The 21,440-nt window shown below is 48.1% G+C and overlaps 1 protein-coding gene across 1 annotated transcript in view; it reads right to left on the bottom strand.

Annotated features, from left to right (window-relative positions):
- YWHAG (tyrosine 3-monooxygenase/tryptophan 5-monooxygenase activation protein gamma) overlaps nucleotides 1–7,329 on the bottom strand; it is a 30,060-nt gene extending 22,731 nt beyond the window's left edge. Inside the window, exon 1 of the mRNA XM_007940199.1 lies at nucleotides 7,243–7,329. Within this exon, the coding sequence (XP_007938390.1) occupies nucleotides 7,243–7,329 (87 nt within the window). The remainder of the gene's footprint in view (nucleotides 1–7,242) is intronic.
- Nucleotides 7,330–21,440: the final 14,111 nt, after the last annotated feature.

Raw genomic sequence — 21,440 nt, 5'->3', positions numbered from 1 at the left:
GCCTTTTCTGCAGGACTTTCAAATAGTGAAAAATAAATAAAATGGTAGCAGATACCCCTAAACTCCTGACTGTAACCTCAAACTTCTGAACTTCAATCTGTTAAATGAAACTTAACTTGCTGCTAAAAATCCGTAGTAATCAAACCAAAACCAAACCCCCTGCCATCAAGTCGATTCCAACTGACAGCGACCCCCACTGGGTTTCCAAGGCAGTAAACCTTTATGGAAGTAGACTGTCCAGTCTTGCTTCCATGGAGTGGCTGGTGGGCTTGAACCATCAACCTTCTGGTTAGCAGTTAGATGCCTTAGGCACTGTGCTACCAGTACTCCTCAGTACTCAGTTAAATCAGCAAATATTTTACTATCGATAAAACATCAAGGAGCCCGGGTGACACAGTGGTTAGATCCCATCAGCAGCAGAAAGATGTGGCAGTCAGCTTCCCTATAAAGGTCACAGACTTGCAAACTATGGGGCGGTTCTACTCTGTCCTATTAACAGTCTCTATGCCAGAATCAATGCAACAGCAATAGGTTTGGTTTTTGGTTTTATCAACTATCAGTGAAGGAGGATGAATTAAAAACCTATCTGGACAATCTATTGTGATAATCACATCTTCACATTGTTCCTTTTTTGTCAATGTTGAGAACACAGCAACATACACAGACCAGCAGTTTCTATGTGTACAATACAGTGATGAGGACGACATTCTGAGCTGTGCAACCATCCTCACCCTCCTCGTCTGAGCTGCTCTTCCTCTACTGACATTAACCCACTACCTGCTAAGGTTCCTACCCAATCCCTCCAGTTGCCACTGTCAACTGCATCTCCTACAGTTCTTAAACCAGCCTAGCAAAAATCATTTTTCATTTCTATAACCCACTACACCTTCCCACTGGCCTTCTTTCAGCTCTACTCCTTAATGCTTTCTCAGACGTTCTGGTCTGTAAGGCTCTGCTGCTTGCCTTACTAAGCCACAAAGGCTGCCACCATCACTTTATGGCCTTTCCTCTTATATTCATCATTCTGTCCTTCTACCCAAATGGCACTTCTGGTACCAACTGTCCATTTGTCTAACTGCCAAGCCTTCTCTCCTCTTGTGAGACACCTTTGAAAGTGTGATTTTATTAAACTAATGTGTAAGTCTGAGTGGTAGAAAAGCCACCAAATGGAAAGTAATCAACAAAAAACTTTTCAAAAAAATACTAGTTTTCAGATAAATGGCTGAAATCATCAGTTCGGTCCCCTGATTTTGTAGAAACAACGCAAAGTCTAAAAGACCAGCTGACGTCTAAGCCAAGGTGCCAGGAGCACCTCGCCTGTAAGGGTGTGTCCCTCGGTGGGTTTTTTTTAACCTGAGCTGAGTACTGTCCACGTGCCATATGGCATTGATTTCAGCTGTAAAGCGGTGAAAGAAAACTGGAATGTGACAACATATAGATCTTTAATGGTATTAAAAAAAACAGAAACCCAAACCCAGACTTGGTGAAAAGGACCCACGTGGAGTGTCAGCTTCTTCTCTTTCACCAATTCTGTCACTAGAACAGGGTTGTCAGAGCGGGGAGGATGACAGTGACAGCAACGGGCAGCTGAACACGCAACGACAGCAGCTCCAGACGGATCCCTCCCCCACCCACCGCGAAGTGCAGCTGCCCCGGCAGAGAAGCCACTGAGGTAACGCAGCTGCCCCGGCAGAGAAGCCACTGAGGTAACGAGAGGAAGGCTTTGAACACCCAGGTCTGTGTGCAAGAGACAGAGACCATTTCAATGTGTAAAGCTTTCTAGAAGTTACTGTTAATACGACACGTAAGCTGCCATTGTTTAAATAACTAGATCCAATAAGCAAAGGTGCTCACGGTACCAGTACTCAAAGCGTGTTTAGACATGGAAAGGTATCTTCAACTAGGCAGAAACTGACCCTACCAGGAAGGGCAAAAATTAACAAGACAGAAAAGTAAGAACCACAGACAAGGTCATTCTGAGGCAAGAAAGCTAATGTGGACAAGTAACAGGGAAGGAACATTCTAGAATATCTTCAATTTGGGGATACTGTGCTTTTTCAAGGGGCCCAAGCTTTTCAAAGGGAATCATCAATGGGACTAACTCTTGATGACAAAGGAAGCCCATGTGTTATAGGACATGAACCGTCACCCTCCTTCCCCACCCAGGCACAGCTCCATCACGCTTTTTCTACAGGGCTTAGGTTTACTTCTACTTCTTGTCTTTTTCACTTGACAGCACTGGAAGGCTATTTTATGTCATCAGTATTTTAAATGGCTGAATAATGCTTCTGTGGGTGTGTCATAATTTAATTCATTTCCTATTTAGCCTTTAGGTGGTTCCAAACTTTACATTTATAAATAATATTGTTGTGAACATCTTTTGTGACTCAAGCTTCAAACCATTTATATTGTTACCTTATGACACAGACCTAGAAATGGAATTGATGAAAGACCAAATAAGAATGTTTTTTCAAAAGACACCTACTGCTCTTCTAAGATCTATCCATATGGGATCAGAAGGAGCTCTGGTGGCATAGTGGACAAGGCATTTGGCTGCTAACCAGAAGGTCAGCGGTTCAAACCCAACAGCTGCTCCACAGAAGGAAGATGGGCCAACCTACCTTCGTGAAAAGTTACAGCCTCAGAAACCCAATGGGGTCGCTAGGAGTTGGAATCTATTCGAGGGCAGTGAGTTTGGTTTGGTTTGAGTTTATAGAGGATCAGGATGACCAACTCCAGAGACAAGACAGGAACCACGGAGGCAATGGGTTTATGTTATGGAGGAGGCACAATTCAGAAAAAAGGAGGATACGTTTTTTGGAGTACGTTTTGCTGTGCATATTCTCAACCATCACAAAATAAAATTTTTTAAAGAATGATTTTTCTCTTCAACCATTAAACATCTGAACTGGTTCTTGCTTCTTCTCTTCCTTGCCCCATGGAACTGCCAGGAGTATAAAAATAATCAGATATCCTGCCGACAGTAAGTTGGGCTGGTGCCGCTGCCAGCGGGGAGGGAACTCGTTCTTTCTCATTCGGCTCCTGACAGCCTCAGGAGCACTTTGGTGACCACATAACGTATACATCATCTTATACTAGAGGACTGTCTACGATGCCGTGGTTGGCCAGCTCAGCACTCCCAGTACTGCACAGCGTTCACTAGGGGACTACGACCACCCAGCATGCAAAGAAAGGGTGATGAAGTCAGCGCTGGGGTTGAAAATGAGTCCTGGTCAGAGCACCAGCAAACGTCCATCACCTCCAGTTACTGATGTGCAACACTTTCAGGTCAACTGTCCTAATTTACTGGAGGTGGCATCACGTGGCTCATAAGCTCTGTAACTTAAAGAAAAACACAAGGCAAACCTAACTAAGTCCCTTTCCCAATTTATGCTGGAAAGGTTCTGATACTAGAAAGCAAAAAAAGAGGTAATCAATTACTACTGGTGTGCGCTGTCGTGGGCCCTCCACTACTGGCCCGTCCCTGAATCGGGATCATGCTGTGAGGTCCTGCCAGCTATAGTCTAGACCATCATCACTGAAACTACCATGTTCTCATGCTCTGGGCAAGGAACAGGTTGCCCAACACTGTACTAAATGCCACCGAAGGGCACACTTCAAAATTTTATGCTATGTGAATTTCACCTCAATTAAAAACATACTGTCTTCTCTACTTTTCAATAATTTAAAGTATGGCTTAATGAATAAATAAGGCGTCCCTCGGTACTAGGGATAAAACCCCATCCAAGGTCTGTAGGTGCACACTGGCAACATCTTCTTTCGCAATATAACTCAAAAGATACAGGAAGTTTTAAAAATCCGAACAAGTACTTAATATTAATTTCAGTTACTGTGACGGACAGCACCAAAAAAAGTGATCGGTTATCTCCATCTGCTGATCCCAAGGAGAGAACAATTCCAGCCACATGACTTTAGAATAATGGCTGGCAGAACTCCACCTCCCAGCACAGAGGTGCTACCACTCCATTAGTGGTAATGGCTATTGATCCAGCCTCCTGGAAGAGCAAGCAGAAAAGACAGAATTTTTTTTAAGATAGTAAGACTCCTGACCATTCGTATTCCCCTGCTCACATGCTAAAACCAGTACTTCAACAGAATCAGTAGCATCTTTCCTCCCCTCAGTTAAGTACCAATAGCCTCCTCAGCATCTTAACTTCTCAAGAGACTATCAAGAGCCAAAGCACAACACAATACTAACAGGTAGGAACATTCAGGTGTTCACTCTGCTTAAATGGAAGACCATGCGTGTTACCTTAAAAACCAACTGTGCCCTTTCCTCCTTTGCAAGATACTGCCTATAGCACACCTCTGGTCACCCATCGGTCCCAGCAGTGCTGTTACTGGGATAATTTACTGAGCACCAATAAATTCCAATCCCTTTATCAACAGGACTGTTCCCCCATGTAAGAGAGGGCCTGTGAGTGTGGCAAGCATTTCTTTGTACCTTCCTGGATTATCCGAATTCTCTACAATGAAATCATTTGTCTCAAGAGGAAGAAACAGTCTTATAAGTAGCTACCATTTTGGGGGCACCTCCATTTATTTAACCCTCACCACTTTTTCTAGTAGGGAGTTGCCCCCTTTTCCAGATGAGGAAAATGAGGGTCAGAGGTAAGCCTGGTCCCTCAAAGTCATGGTAAATGGGTTTGAAAAGAGGTCTGCTTTATTTTACAATCTTTCACTGCTATTTGTAAGGTTTTCAGAGGCCAACTTTTTCAAAAGTGGATGGCCTCATCCTTCCTCCCAGTCTGTTATTCTGGAAACTCTGCTGAAACCTGTCCACCCCTGGTGACCCTGTTGGTATTTGAGACACCGGTGGCATAGCTTCCAGCTTCACAGCAATACATAAGCCACCACAGTACGACAAAATGACAGACGAGTGGTGGTTATTTTACAAACCGTCTCTCTTCCATACTGTCAAAGTGCAGAAGCAGTAGTAGCAGGACAACTTTGCCAAAGCCCAATCCAAAGGAATGTAATAACCCGCTCATAGCAGGTTCTCTTCCTCCAACAGTCACTGAAAGTGATCCAGTAAGAAGTCACATGGTTTTCAGGGTTTTTTTAAATCACAATCTGCCAAGTTAATTATTTGCAATGAGCCCCAGTACACAGTTGCCCCTACACGATGACCATAAAATATATTCCTGCTTAAAATGTCTCTTTATTCCATCACTGCTCAACTTTTCAATTAAGTGGGATGAATGTTTAAAAATACGAATGGATCTTATAAACTGTCATGAAGAATCTAGAAACAGTCAACTGAACGAAGCTTATCCAGAGATCACGGGTCTGCCGTATCTAAGGGTAAATGATACACTTACATTCTGGGCCAACAGGGCTATCTTACTGCAAGTCAATTTTAATCTGGTGGAAGATGAACTGCTGAATCCTACCTGGTTTATCAACTCATTTCTGCATTACCTTGGACAAATGCCATGTGCATACTCCCTATCAGCCCTTAGGTGCATTGCAGCCTCTGTGTCATTGTGTGTGACATCACTGGGTTGCTATGGATATAGGTGCGAGGTCACTCGCTTTCCTGTGAAACTAGAAATATGGAAAAATTAGAAGAGCCTAAATACCATGAACATTTTCAACAGTGGTATCTATTAAAAATGCAACTTGTATCATCTGAGCTTTCAAATGGTATAAAATGGTAACTATGGCAACATATGAAGTCATAGGGTCCTCTCAATTCCCAGAGTCAACTCCCTTCCTCAATGAAATAAAAACGTTTTTTTGTTCATGTAACTGGTTTAAATAAAAGGCATCATCAACATTGTCATTGCTTGTAAACTAGTATAGCTACCCAAAAATGATCTCTAATATCTACACTGTGTCATTAAAATGATTTAACATGCAAGGTGCATTCCTGCATCTGTTCCAAACTGGAGATGCATTTTAAATATCTTTGTTACATAAGGTAAGAAGTTCAATATTAAGATAGTGTAAGATGTAAGTCATTAATTAGAATCATTTTCCACCGATCATTTAGTAATGTTCAATGCTTTCTTTCCGTCTCCAATCTCAAGCGGGTTGACAACCCATTAGATAAATGTAGTGTTACTGAGAAAATGATGCAATAGTGGCAGGAATCTGCATCCCAGACAAAATGCGACAACTGGAGATCAGTATTCTCTTTTCATGAGCGTGAGGATGCACTAGCTTTTAAAAAAAAATAAAAAAAAAGCCTCATATGTCGCTAACAAAACCATTTTTAAAAAAAGACTTTTTCCCCTTTAAAACAACTCCTCCCAGCCTCCACCCAGTCTAGGCTCTCTGCAATATGACAAATGCAGAATCTTCTGGAATGACTTGATACTGCCTCCCACCATCGCTTTGTTTGCAGTATCAGAGAAAATTTTTTTTTTCAACTTACAGGAATCTCAACAATATGCGTGCCTATATTTTAAAAAGAAACAGCATATGTTACAAATTAACGAGCCAGCTACATTCACCACCTTTATTTTAAAAACAATACCTGCCCTTTTCATTACAAAATATTAGGGGAAATGGAGATGACATGTTGAGAGCAATTAATGAAAAAGCTGGTGAGACAAACGTCTCCCCTTCCTAAAAGCAGGACTCGCCACGGGGAATGAAGAAAGGGGAGCCTTTTGTTAAGTAAAACGTGAACGAGGAGGTTTCGATTTTGCACCACTGACCGTGGGATTTCAGGGGAGCCTAAATTTCTCCGGGCAGGTTCTAAAGGATCTGTCAGGAAGGGCAGAGGGGAGGGCGATTGGGGAGGGGGGGTGCGAAAAAAGAGTAGACCTGCTGTGTGAACGGGAAGGCGCCGCCCAGACACCAGGGAGAGAAAGAGGAACCGCATCCATGCGGTCCCCCGCCCCCACGCCCGAGGCTGGGAGGAGGGGAAGTGGGGCACAAAGGATGCGCACGGCGCCGTTCAGGTCCCCAGCGGACCCACAGCACGCGAGGGCCGGAGACCCCGCACCCGTGAACACTCCTGGAAGACCCCGCCCGGGTCTGGGCTGGGGGAAGACAGACAAGGCAGCGCGGCCGGCCCTCTGGGACGGGGAGCAAAGGCAGCTTCACAACCCAGGTCCTTTTCGCGATCAGGACCCTCCACAGCCCCCTCAGAGTGACCAGGGGCGACCAACCCTGCAGTCGCGACAGGCGACTAGTCCCTGGGCCTCTAACGCGAAAGAACGCCTCTCAGAAGGGTTAGGGAGTGGCGGGGGGAGGGGAGGAGAAACTCACGTTCTTCATGGCCGCAGCCATGTCGTCGTAGCGCTCCGCCTGCTCGGCCAGCCGGGCTTTCTGCACCAGTTGCTCGCGGTCCACCATCTTCGCGTGCTGCGTCGGGCCGGATGAGGAGACCGGGGCGGCCTGAAAGGCTTGGAGGGCGGCTGAGGCGCGGCGGGAGCCCGTGTGCCGGAGGGACCGACCCACGAAAAGAGCAGCTGTAGCGGCGGAGGCGCGGAGGATGCGGCTCGAGGTGCGACCGCGGGACCGGTGCTAGGCGGCTGCCGCTGCTGTGCGTGCCGCGGGCGGACAACCCCCAGCGGCCCCGCCCACGCCGCGTGACGCGCCAGGTCCCGCCCGCCGTGCGCACCCCGCCCAGACCCCTCCCTAGTCCTTTCCTCGTCTGTGGCTACTGCTCCCCAAGTCGGGCAGCCACCGTCTTGTGAGAGTCTCCCCCGTCCCCCGCTGTCCCCCAACACGCCCCTTTCTCCTCCTTACCCCCGTTCCTTCGCCCCAGCTTCTCCAGACTCTTCTACCCCTCCCCCTTCAAGCCCCCGCCTCTCCCTCTGGGAGTTGTAGTTCATCCTCTGGTGTTGTGGGGATGATACGTAGGCAAGACCAAGGACAAAGGGGCGGCCAAGACTACATCTCCCAGAGAACGTAGCGCGCGGGCGGTGGAGGATTGGAGAGGTTTCTAATTCGGCAGCTACTGGGGACCCCTGGCGGGGACGAGAGCAGCATCAGTCCTAGCGAATGCTGTTTCATCGCCTCGCCCGTATTCTCCGGGAAATTACGAGGGGAGGGGGCAAGGGTCTCTGTTTCCCAGCTAAAGTAGCAGGTAACGTAATGTCCTAGACACAGAAAGTAGACAAGATGACTCTGTACAGAATGTTAGAAAATAACAGGTGATGTGAAATGTTGTGTTATGTGTTGGACTCAGGTCTTGAGAGGAGTGTCGGCGGGAGGAAGCTACCACTGAAATGAGACCCCAGAAAGAAAGTGTTTGTGTGAGCTAATATTCCAGGCCCTAGGATGCTGAAGGAGGAGGGTGTTGAAGAAGGGGATAGGGCGCGTCCGCTGTAGATCCAAAGTGTCAAGATGGTGCCTGCCCCCAGAAGGGTTGAATTAAGGGGTCAAACCCTGGACTATCACCCACCCCGCCAAGGTTCTTTCTAGCTCTCCATCTCCACTTTGAAGTTCTTGGTTATAACTAGGTGAAAGTTAGTGAGAACATGCAAGGACCAACACCAGCCCATTGTACTGGTTCATTCACAGAAAGGATACAACTGTCTGCAGGCGGGTCTCCGGAAAGCCCCTATTTCCTCCCCAGGGCAGCGTGTTCAAGGTTCAATTCACAGTTACTCTATGCCTGACACTGGGTTAGCATCTGGGTTTGTCCTTTTGCCTTCCTAGGACATAGACGCCGAGCTCAGGCTGACGGATTCTTGCCCCTGTACTTCCCCATGCAGCTCTCAGAAACACCCCATAATTTTGACTGTGCATTTCGTTTGTCTAATTGATTCAACGAATGTCTATTCGGCACCTGTTATGTGTCAGGCACTGTTTTAAGCAATGGAATTCAACAGTGAATAAAACAGACAAAACTCTCTGCCCACATGTAACTTAATGTCCTAGACACAGAAAGTAGACAAGATCAATCTGTAGAATATGTTAGAAAATAATAGGTGATGTGAAGTGTTGTGTTATGAGACCCTAGAAAGAAAGAATTTGTGTAAGGGAATATTCCAGGCCCTAGTATCCTGAAGGAAGACGGCATAAATCCCTTAAAGCATGTAGAATGTGTTAGGGTTTTTCTTCTCTTTTTCCCCCAATTCTTTCAAGCTAGTAGGAAGAGGTTCTGAAAAAATTCTTCAAGGAGGTGACACTTCCCACTAACCTTTAATGGACATGTAGGGTTTGACAGAGAAGCCAGACCAGGTGGAGGACAGACAGACAACGAGACTCAGAGGCAGGCTCCTAGGTTCCTCCCTGGCATATTTATTGATAAGCAAATAATCTGATATGTTTGGGACCTCAGGTGATGGGCAGTGGGGCTGGGATTGTAGCCAGGGGTTAGAATATGAATGCCAGGCTAAGTCTTTATTCTGAAATACATAGGAAGCCAGTGAGAGATTTTAATAAGGACAGACGGTGATGAGATTTGCATTTTATCATCTTCATCGCCATTGAATCCTCGGTACTTAGCCCAATGCCTGACACAGAGTAAATACATAGAACATGTGAAACGAATGTGCTTTGGAGAGACTGCACTAGCAAAACTGCAGGAGATGGACTGAGCTGGGAGCAACCTAGAAATAGCTTTCTTCTCCCCATCTTCCACCATTGGATCTAGCCTGGCCCCGCTTCTCTTACCACACCACCCAGCAAAATGCAATCCTGCTGGTGAATAAACACTCCCACTTCCTTCTGTCTCTTGCATGAGTGTTTACCAAGTCATCCCTCTTCCATTCTCTTCCTCCCTGCAGGTCACGCCTGAACCACTCTATCCTGGACATCCGAGGCTGTGGGAATGAACCTTTATAATCTGGTTGTCCACATGTGGATTAAGCATGCCACTGATCCCAGCTCCAGATGCTGAGTCTCAGAACTTCCTGGCACATTTTAAGCTGCCCCTCTGACCTTTGCCACCTCAGTTCCTGCCCCCACCAGTCCAATGCGCTTAAAAAAAAAAGAAAAAGCAACCCAGGCCAAATCTACTGGGGAGAGGTAAGGCAGATGTAAAGAAAAGGATCTTGGGAAGCCAAACAAGAATGACATCTGCAGTCTCCACCTCAAGGCTTCCCTCCAGTGGTACAGGGAGAACTGGCCCTGCCCTCTTTTCTTTTTTAATTTTTGAAGACTCTGAGCTTAAAGCTACAGGCACCCAGCAGCCCCTGGAAGTTTAGAGGGCTGCTCAAAGGCACAGCGCCATCACACAGAGCAAATGGCTGAACCTCCTGGCTTCCTCCTCCACTGCCTGGTACTGCTGGAAGGAATCTCGGGAAGGGAGGCGGGGGGCTAGCATCTGGCTTCTGACTGGCTCCTGGCTCTATGGACAAGGCTTGTCCCCTCTCAGGTCTCAATTTCCCCATTGAAATGAAGCTAAATATGATGAGTCATAGTTCTAGACACACAATCTTGCTTCCCTAAGATGGAAAGCTATTGGAATTCGTTAACGGTGGTTCAGAAAGGGATCAGTGCAGGAGATCCTGGATAGAGTGAGAGAACAACATGGAGCAAAATTCAAAATCATAAAAAAAGACCAGGTTTACTGGTCTGATAGAGCGTGGGGAGACCCCTGAGACTATGGCCCCTTCACTTCTGGAATTGAACTTACTCCTGTGGCTTCCAGCCAAACAACAGACAGGCATATAGGGTGAACATTTACACCAGGTAGACACCCTCCTTAGAATGATCAATCATGGAAGAACAGAAGGGTCGTGTTTGCACAGGGAGACAGCTCAGAGGCAGGAATGCGTAGGAAAGAGGGACACAGCTAAGAGGTAGAGCTGTTCCATTGTGGGAATTGCAGTCAATGCCATGAAACAAAATGTGTATGAACTGCTGTATGTATGGAAAATGAATTTTCTCTAAACTTCCACCCAAATCACAATAAAAATAAAAAAATTCCTTAGCTATGGAAACGGGTTAGTGCCTGAAGACCTGGGAGACACTTGAACCCCAAGAGGTGAGAGACTTAGAATCAATCCTGTGTTTTAGACAAAAGAGGCTGTGTGACCAGCCCAAGTTCACACAGGCAGTGACTGACAGAGCCTGAATTCCAACCCTGGCAGCTCTTCAGGAACCCCACTAACAAGAGCAGGACAGGTTACCCAATAAGCAATGTAAGCACAGACTTACTTGTGCTTACTTACTACTCTGTAGTGAACGATTTCAAAGATGAGAAACTGTTCACTACAGATTGGTGAGTAAGGGTACTCAGAGGGTACTCTGTCCCTGTCAGGGATTATAAATTTGAAAAAAGGCTTTGATTCTGTAGGAAGGTGTTGTGGGGTTGGGAGACTGATGGTAGCCATACCTAGAAGCAGAATCTCTGATGTGGTGAAAAATGTGAAACTATTTCCTAGGTTAGGAAGTGAGCACAAGTAAACCCGTGTTCACCTTGCTTATTGGATAATCTTACACTGAACAAGGGTGTCCTTCCCTGCCCAGGCTACAAGAATCTACCCTTGGCATCTGCTCAGGAAAGGAGAGGCCTTGCCCTCTGGTGACCAACCTGTCACAAGAGCACTGGGTGGGCAGGCCCCTTGAGGGCTAACCCGCCATCCTGGTCTCCAGTCCGAATATGACCTTTAAATGCATCCTCTCCTGCTGAGTTGGCAGCCTGAGCAAACCAGCCAGGTACATTAGTGTCCTGCTGTTTCTGTGAGGTCACAAATCACCACAGCCCCATCCCCTGGCTCCTGGCTTCCTCCAGCGGCTGGAAAGCTCCCTGATTGGTGGTGAGGCAGCAGCAGAACCGGCAGCAACATCTTCCATAACAGACGGGCAATGGGTAATGCTCTCTACCCCGTCCTCTGGGAACACTTTCCCCATCCTTCCCTAGCAGGCTGGTCCGAGGTAGGGACAGAACACACAGCAAATTCAGAAGCAAAGAACAACAGGGAAATTTCTCCTCTGAAGATCTTGGGACATGGAGGGGGCCTGTGCTAGGAGACAGGACACACAGGTCAAGGCCCTGATTCTGCCATTGATGTTGCTGGGTGACTTTGGGCAAGTCATCTGATCTCTGGGTCTGAGACTGCCCTTCTATAAAATAAAAGAGTTGGATGGATGCTTCTTTAAATTCTTCCAGGTTATTGCCACAGCCTCTCAAATGCTGGGCTCAGTGTCTTCACATCTTCCCCTGTGGCTGCCTAAAAGATCTTTCTAAACATCATCCCGTCTTCCTCCTTCCATTGCCTTGGCTCCACCATGGGTGCTGCTGCCACTACGTACAGGCCAAAGTCCCTACTTCTTGGCTGGGAGTCCAAGGCCTCCCTCTCCTGCTGTGTCTCTCAAAGAAAGAGTTTCTATGCTTGAAGAAGGGATTGGAGGAGGTGGTGGTCCTACTTCATGAAGAGGGTTTGAAATATTCTGCCCCAAAACAAACAGCCATAGCCAAGATGTGGTGAAAACTCAGGAAGGCAAAACTATAGTCAATCCTGGGGGCAAATAAGACCACAGCCAGCAAGGATGGTCTGGAAGAAGATCCAAACAAAGGATTTTGAAGAAGGTCTTGTTGACTTAGAGCTGAAGGGCCTATAGAAGGTCTCTGCTCCAAGCCAAAGCAGCTTCCTTAACCCTAGGGCCTAACTGATGGCAGGAGCTTTGGTAGCGTAGTGCTTGAGGCACTTGACTGCTAACCAGAAGGCTGGCAGTTCAAATCCACTGGCCACTCCTTGGAAGGAAGGTTGGGCAATCTACTTCCGTAGTGATACTGCCTCAGAAACCCAATGAGGGGTCGCTATGAGTTGGGTCCAACTCTATGGCACATTAACAACAACAACTGATTGGGCTGGACAGAGGGAGTGATTGCAAATTCTAATGCATTTTTACATTTAAAATTTTACATTCCACTGAAAAGAGCCAACTTCAAAATTTACCTCCAGAAGGTCACCATAAAATATGGGCTACCATTTCAAAGAAACAAGTCATCCACTTTCAAGAGGTAGTGGTTCCAGGACAAAGGACCCTGTCTAGAATCTTTTCCCTAAATCCAGCTGTGTGGACTTGTGCCAAATGCTTCACCAATCTGGACCTTGGGTTCCCCACTGAATCCTAAAGAGAAATATCCCTTTTGCCCCCTGAGGGGTACTATGAAATGAATGGCAGTATCCTTTGACTTTACCCACCAGCCAATCCTTGGAAGGAAGGTCGGGCAATCTACTTCCGTAGTGATACCGCCTTGGAAACCCAAGGAGGGGTCACTATGAGTAGGGTCTGACTCAATGGCACATAGCAACAACAACAACAACATTTGACTTTGCAGAGGCTCTGAAGTGAGTGTTTTGATACCTGGAACTCCAACAGAGGGTAAGTGACTCATAGGTGATGTATGGTGATGGGGCCTGGTGGCAGCTTGCTGGTCACGTGCAGCACCGAGGATGGTTTGTGTTTTTAGAGGACTCCAAGATTTTAGAGAGGCCACCGATTTCTGCTCAATTCCAGAAAGCAATTTCTCCACCCACTGGAGCTGTCCAGTGACAGCACGGGCTGAGCAGGAGGGGGTAAGACTTGGAATCTGGGGTCAAGGAGCAGTGGCTCAACAGGGTCCGAAGGCCGAAGTGCTGAATGTGGTTTTCAGCCTGGCTTCCCCAACTTGGCATCACAGTCCCCCAATACCTGGGGAAAGCTTGGAGTCCCACACCCAATCTAGAAATACTGCCTCAGAATCTCCAGGGGTGGGGTCTGGAAATCTGTGTGTTTTCAAAAATCTCTTGGAGATATTTCTTCCACTGGTCGTCTGACCAGAGTGACCTCCAAAGGTCCTGGCACATCTGAAGGAGGCCAGATAGAGTTGCCTGCAGAGGCTTTGCCTGCAGAGGAAGTAGAGGTCTTCCCAGGGCCAGCTGGAAGGGGTAGGTAGCTGGCATTCCCTCTTATTGGCCATTCTGCTGAGTCAGCCCAGCACTAATGCTTTGAGAGTGCAAATCCCACTTGGTCATGTAATAGGAACGCTGGTGCTGACACAGCAGGCAGACAGGAGCTCAGGCTGCATCAGGGAACTGAAGGTAGGAGCAGACACTCAGCACCAATCCTTGCTCTGAGGTTGGGGACAGGCAGGAGCAAAAACCCTCTCTGTGCTGCGCCTTGAGTACATCAAGATGACTCAAGAGATAGGACCTGCACTGACTTCGACATTTCAGAGCCAGCCAGGTTTCCTCCCTGTCTTCTTGGCGTTTGGGCTCAGTAAACTGGAAGAGACCACAGAAGGACTCTTGTTCATCCAGTATAATCACCTGTAGTGACGGGCAACTTCCCTCCTGCTGAGGTCCCCCTTCTACTGTGGGACAATTCTGATGTTCTCAGTCCATTCTGCCCTTCCTCATTCTATCATCTGGTATTACAAGAAACAAGGATAACCTTTTTTCCCTCCAAGAGCCTTTTAAGGTTGAGGCCAGAACATAGGAAGCCCCTTCATCTCCACATTGGACAGTTTCCCCCGAAGGGAAGAGTGGGCTTTTGGCTGGTACTTTTCTCCAAGCACAATTCCTAGTACATGATGGGAATGGAGGGGTGCTGAGCATGGATGGAAGGTTAGGACTTGGGGCACTGCTCTTGACTCCCCTTGAGAAATGTGTGTCCAGAGGGTTGCGTAAGACCTAAGAATGCATTATGACTACTTGTGGTTTGGCCACAAACTCTAGAGCAGTCACTCCCCACCTAGGCTGGGCCAAGTATCTACATAAAAGGCTGCTTGGGGTCTATAATCAATGCTTGGTCCCCCTCTCTCTAAGTCTTCAGTCTCTAACATTCAGATGGTAAGGAGAGACCACTAATTGAAAAGAAACAAAAGAGCAGATCCAGACCAAATGCATTTGCCCCTAGACGCCTGTAAACAGTACGGAAGCCACAGGACAGATGAGGAGCGGAATCCAGGGCACAGAGAGGTTAATCAAATGACTGTAGTAGGTCACACAGCTCATGGGTGGAAATCAGGTTTGTGGTCCCCTTCTCATCAAGAAGCAGTGAAGGGAATTTCTTCTCTTCTGGGCATCTTTTCAGAGCCAACGAAGGCAGACCTGGCTCCTTGCACACAGCTAGGTGACCTCACCTATGGGAGAATAAAAGTAAAGGCAAAGACAGGAGTGAGGGGAAGGACTGAAGAAGGAAGTGAGTGTTCTGCTCATTCATGGGAATGAGAGGGAATGTGGTCTCCGGGAGGATGAGTCAGAGCCCTGGTCCCTGGGGAAGTTAGGAGGGAGAGCTGTTTCCAAGTGCACTGACCAAGGCTGTAGCCATGAAGCCTGGTGCAGCAGACAGAACACTGCACGCCTGCTTCCACCAATGACTTGCTGAATATCCTTAAGCAAATAACTTCCTTTCTCTGGAACTCTATTCCTCCTTTGCAAATGTCCCTCCTTTGATCCATTAACTCAAAACAATCAGCTTGGGTTAATACTAAAACACGTGTCTTTTCTTGCCTCGCTGAAATCAGATGAACCCATTATCCTGAGAAGACCAGAAGCTCTCAGAAACATCAGGGGGATTTTATGGGCTCTATGGGAGCTCTGGTGGCATAGTGCCTAGGGCACTTGACTGCTAACCAGGAGGTTGGCGGTTCAAATCCACCAGCCACTCCTCGGAAGGAAGGTTGGGCAATCCTACTTCTGTAGTGATAACTGCCTCGGAAACCCAAGAAGGGGTCGCTATGAGTCGGGGCTGACTCGAACACAAATAACAACAACAACAACATAGGAGCTCTGGTAGTGTAGTGCCTAAAGCACTTGACTGCTAACCAGAAGGCTGGCGGTTCAAACCCACCAGCCACTCCTCAGAAAGAAGGTTGGGCAATCTACTTTTGTAGTGATACTGCCTTGGAAACTCAAGGAGGAGTCACTGTGAGTTGGGTCTGACTCGACAGCACATAACAACAGCAACGGGGAAGAATAAAGAGTTCTGGTGGTGTACTAAGGAGCTCTAGTGGCGTAGTGCCTAAGGCACGTGACGGCTAACCAGATGGTTGGTGACTCAAACCCACCAGCTATTCCATGGAAGGAAGATGGGGCAATCTACTTCTGTAAAGATTTACCACCTTGAAAACCCAATGGGGCTTGCTATGAGTCATGATCGACTCAATGGCAGTGGATTTTGGCTTAGTGATGTAGTGGTTAAGGCATTTAGTTGCTAACCAAAAGGTTAGTGGTTTGAACCCACGAGTTGCTCCATGGAAGAAAGATGAGGTGGTCTACTTCCATAAAAAATTACAGCCTTGGAAACCCTAAGGGGGTCACCATGAGTTGGAATCGACTTTATGGCAGTGAGTTTAGTTTGAAAAGGGTCCTGAGAGGCACCAAAGTTGGGGACCTCAGGACTGAAAAGATGCTCTTTGAGGGCCCTGCAGATTCTTCTGCTTAGAGGGATTTTAAGTTAAGGAGAGATAGGTCAGATTTGTACTTTAGAAAAGTCACTCTGGCAGCTGAAGTAGAGGGAGGGAAACCATTTGGAAGGTTCCTAGAATAGCCCTGGTGAGAGGTGGTAGGGAGTGGGTGAAGGCAGTGACTACGGGAGGAGAGAGATGTCCCACATGACTCCTAGAAAAATGGGCATGGGATGTGGAAGCAGTAATAGCATCACCTAGACCTACCTAACTTCAGCGGGGATAAGGACCAGGATCAAGATCAGCCCAAGGCTGATCCCCATGAAGTGGAAGACAGACAAACCTCCACTCTCCAACCTTTTTACCAATCCTGACACCAGCCACCCCTCCCACGGCACTCTCCACTTCTCCTCTGAGCTCCATTAACTGTTGCAATGGCCACATGCACTCCTAGATCATGCTTACAGTTAAGTGGTTTATGAAGGAACAGGGTACAACTCAGGATCCAGATCAACAGATTACAACTTAGAATTCAGAAGCATGTAGGCAAAGTCTCCCTTCAGCGCAGAACAGTTCTTGCAGCTTCTCTGTCACGCAGGCCTCCTCTCAGCCCCCTTGGCCCTGCCACCTGTCACCATAGCTCTGCTGTTGGGCCCCTTCCAGGCCTGTCACTGCCTCAGTGTTACAGCCCCCAGCCTGTGTTACAGCTTTTGTAGGAAGTTCATTGCTTGTACTCCCTCTCTCTTCCCTTTCTTCTTTCTGTCTCTCAAACTGGCTACTTAAATACACAACTTCTTGTCAATTTCAAGGCCTGGCACTCCCACCAGGGCCACAAACTGACCAATTCTCTCTCAATAGGTCACAGACACTTCATTTGTGCAGTAGGCTACCCCTCACCTCATTTGCATAGTCTATTGACCAATCCCTGCAAGGTACATACCAATCATAGGGCTGGGCTACAACCTTGACAAAACCAAAAAGGAGCTCTGGTGGTGTAGTGCCTAAGGCGTTTTACTGCTAACCAGAAGCCTGGAGGTTCAAACCCACCAGCCACTCCTCGGAAGACTTGCCAATCTACTTCTGTAGAGATACCACCTCAGAAACCCAAGGAGAGGTCGCTATGAGTCAGAATCCACTTGACTGCAGCTTAGAGCCAGACAAAAAGTATCTAAACCAAGTTGCTCACAGCTTATCCAGGAAATGTTAATCAACCTGGACAAAAGTCACAAATGCCTGGGGTTAGAAAACTAGGGCAAAAAGCAGGAATTAGGGCAAAAATCTCTCAAGCTATTTTTCCAAAGAACCTAGGCAAAAGGTCACATAATGAAAACCATTTCACCACAATGAGTGATGGGATGGTCCCATTTTCTGAGATAAGATCAGCTTAAAGTTCAGTTTGAAAAGCGATGAGTGTGACAGGATATCCAGGTGGGATGCTCCGGATATTCAAGTGGGATGCCCAAGTTAGGGCTGGATAGAAACTCAGGTTCGCAGTGGGAGGTGGAGCTGTGGGCCTCAGAAGAGTGTAAGTGAAATGGAAAGTGAATTTGCTCTGTAAACTTTCGCCCAAATCACAATAATTTTTTTTTTTTTTTTTAAAGTTGGAAACAGAAGAAAAAAGAAGAGTATAAACGAGAAGGGGGTGAAGTCAGCAAAGATGGAGGAAACATCTGGGGGAGGGGTGGGGGCTGAATTCGAGGACAAGAACCAGGAGTCCATGTGTCACAGAGGCCAAAGGAGGATGAGGCCCAGGGGGCCCCACAGAGCCAAAAAGAAGTCCTAGAAAAGTCTTAGAAGGACAGAAAGAAAGCCTTTTCCTGAGTTAGGGCATCTTTGCTGACCTTGGGCAAGTGCAATACTGGTGGTGTCCAATTATAGTAGGTTCAGGACAGCAGTGGGGAGAGAGGTCAGGAATTAAGATTTGAAGACACCTTTTTTTATTGGTAACTTAATGGTCAGATAAAGGAGGGAGAAACTAATATTTGCCAATGGCTCAAGGCTGGAAGAGGCCCGAGGTGTTTAAATGCTGAGGGGAAAGTGCCTGGAGAGGAAGGGGCTGGAGGGATAGAAGAGGGGGGTGAAGGGATGGTGGATGAATTGAGGGGAAAGTCGGGAGCATTGGAGGAGTCAGCTGAGCGGGGAGGTGGGTGGCATGGCTTTGGAGTGGAGAGCAGGGAGGTTCCTGGGAACCTCTTTCTCTGAGAAGTAGAAGCTGAAGTCATCAGCTGAGTCATGGGGAGGAGGAGGGGAAGAGGCTGGAGACCGGTCCTGAAGGTCTGAAGAGCCTCTGAAGGAGGGTAGGGAGTGAGTCTGGGAAGGACCGGCTGGGCCAGGACCGGCTGAGTCTTGATGCCACGTGTAGCGGCCCCCACCCGCACGACCCTATGGTTTTCTCCAGCAGCTTCAGCAGCACAGGCTGGGAGCTGAGAAGGTGGCAGTCAGACCACCCAGAGCAGGCGGGGTCAGCTGTGGCCAAGAGACCAGGGTTTGAAAAAAAAAAAAAAACCTCACTGCCATCAAGTCAAGTTGGATCCGACTCTTAGCGACCCCTCCTTGGGTTTCTGACAAGGTGGTATCTCTACAGAAGTAGAGTGCCCAATCTTCCTTGTGAGGAATGGCTGGTGGGTTTGAACTGCCAGCCTTCTGGTTAGCAGTCAAATGCCTTAGACACTACGCCACCAGAGCTCCTAACATAGTGCAGGGATTGGCCAGGACCAGGGCAGGTGGGGAAGGAAGAACGGTCATGAGAGGTGAAGGGCTGGAAGCCTCCAGAACTCTGAAGAACAGGTGTAGGGGAGCAATAGAGTGGGGGTGCCAGAGGGATGGGGTGGTGGGGTTTGGGTGGTCCAAGACCCACAGTAAGCCCCGGGGAATAGGAGGCTGACATAGATTGGTGCTGAGGCCCAGGCTTGAGGACGTGACCCAGAGAAGTTCAGCTGGAGGGTGCTGTGTCCTGGGGATGCTGAACTTCCCCAGGATAAGGCCAGGTCTAAGGAGAAAGAAAAACTCTAATCAGCTCTGCCCGGAATGCTACCCCAGGCCTGAGCCCCAAAGAAGGGGTTTACCCAAGGCGTTCAGAAGGGGCAGCATGGCAAACAGTGGCTTGGACCTTCCTACCTTTTAGTTCCATCTGGCACAGAGACCCCGCCATCCTCGTATCTGGCCTCATAACTCTGACCTCTGGGACAGCACTTCCATCTCTGTACAATGGGGACAATTCAGGCCTCTTGGGAGAGAACAGGAAGCCAAGGTCTTAAACAAACTGGAACATGACTATGGTATTCCCCTCCTTGCTCATCTTTGTATCCATTGAGTCTTAGAGGTAACTGAAGAGAAGTACCTCACAGAGGGGAGACTATTGTGATTCCTGGGGGCTGAGGTTACTCCTGGAACTGAAGAAGGTTCAGGGACGAGGTTCTGAGATGGATGGAAAGCGAAGAGCGGCAGAGAGACAGACACACAGCAATGGAGACAGAGACCCAGAGAGAAAGAAAGAGACAAGGATCCTGACACCGGGACAGACAGGAAGACGGATTGCATGAGGCACAGACAGGGGAGAAGGTGCTGAGCAAGCTGGCCAGGTTCCCAAGACTCATCCCAGAAGCCGCTGGGCTGGACCCAATCAGGGCAAGATGGATGGCTGCTCTGGGAAGCCAGGCAGCTGGGCCATCTCGTCCATTTGTACAACCTACTGCAGAAAGCCCAGCCCAGTGACCCTGTTTCCCGACAGGCCGACTGAGGTGTGTCCATGGAGGACTTCCTCAAGGGCACAGGGGAGTTGGAGGGGGTGCTTTGGTGGCATAGACCCCAGTTTCTTCCTCTCACTAGCTGTGAAACTCAGGCACCATTGACTTCCCCGCAGTCTTTATTCTCATTTATAAAATAGGAATAGCTACCCCAATCCTCAGTGCTTTTGACACATTTTCACTTGCCCTACATAGATATGGACCTGGGCTTGACTCGGGGGTAATAGTGGACTTCAACAAGAACTTGGAGGGAACTCCTGTACTCTTTAGGAGTAGTTTCAAAAACCTGGTTGAGCAGTTTGGGCTGAAAGCGGGGAGTCAGGATAGCAGATACGGATCCCGGCTCTCAGGGGGGCCACAACTGATAAAGAACCTGCCAGTTAAGGATCCCTAACCCTCACCCACCCACACACTGTCTCAAATCCCAGCATTGAGCCCTTATGTTGCATGCCAAGCCAATCCAAACAAGGAGGGATGGGCATTTTTCATTGCTGTGTCCTAACCATCTAAGCTCTGGTAGCATAGTGCCTAAGGTACTTGACTACTAACCAGAAGACTGGCGGTTCAAACCCACCAGCCACTCCTCGGAAGGAAGGTTGGGCAATCTACTTCCGTAGTGATACTGCCTTGGAAACCCAAGGAGGGGTTGCTATGAGTCGGGTCTGACTTGACGGCACATAACAACAACAACAACAACCATCTAAGGGGCAGGCTGAGGGCTAATGCCCTCCACAACCAGGCTGGAAGAGACCTCCCCGATCACTAAACCAGCTTCATTCTGCCTCTCCTTCGTTCATGCCCAGTCATTCATTCAAATGTTGAGTGAAGTGAGACAAATAATGACATATGATGAGAGTGGGAGACTAGGGTGCTGGGAGGGCGCACAGAGGACTTCTCCCCGTCCCCACTGTCTTTGTTATCCAGTGCTGTTGCTGTGTTGTTAGCTGTTGTCAAGTTGGTTTCAACAGAACACCACCATGCCCGGTCCTGTGCCATCCCCACAATTGTTGCCATGCCTGAGCCCGCTGTTGGGGTCACTGTGTCACTCCATCCTGTTGAAGGTCTTCCTCTTTCTCACTGAGCCTCTGCTTTACCCAGCATGCTATTCTTCTCTAGTGTTGCTATCACAGAAATACCACAGTGGATGGCACTGACAAACAGAAGTTTGTTCTCTCACAGATTCGGAGGGTAGAAGTCCGAATTCAGGACGCCAGCTCTGGGCAAAGGTTTCGCTCCCGCTCCCTGTCAGCTCCAGGAGGGGATCCTCGCCATCAATCTTCCCCTGGATCTAGGAGGTGCTTGGCGCAAGGAACCTAGGTCCACAGGACATGCTCTGTTCCTGGCTCTTCTTTCTTGGTGCTATTGAGGTCCCTCTGATCTCTGCTCGCTTGTTTTTTTTGTTGTTGTTGTTTTTTTTTATTAGG

The sequence above is a fragment of the Orycteropus afer genome, unplaced genomic scaffold (genome assembly GCF_000298275.1).
Source record: "Orycteropus afer afer isolate SDZICR_OR568_19922 unplaced genomic scaffold, OryAfe1.0 scaffold00006, whole genome shotgun sequence".
Lineage (NCBI taxonomy): Eukaryota > Metazoa > Chordata > Mammalia > Tubulidentata > Orycteropodidae > Orycteropus > Orycteropus afer.
Note: the sequence above shows the minus strand (reverse complement) of the source record. Positions and strands in the feature narration are given on the sequence as shown.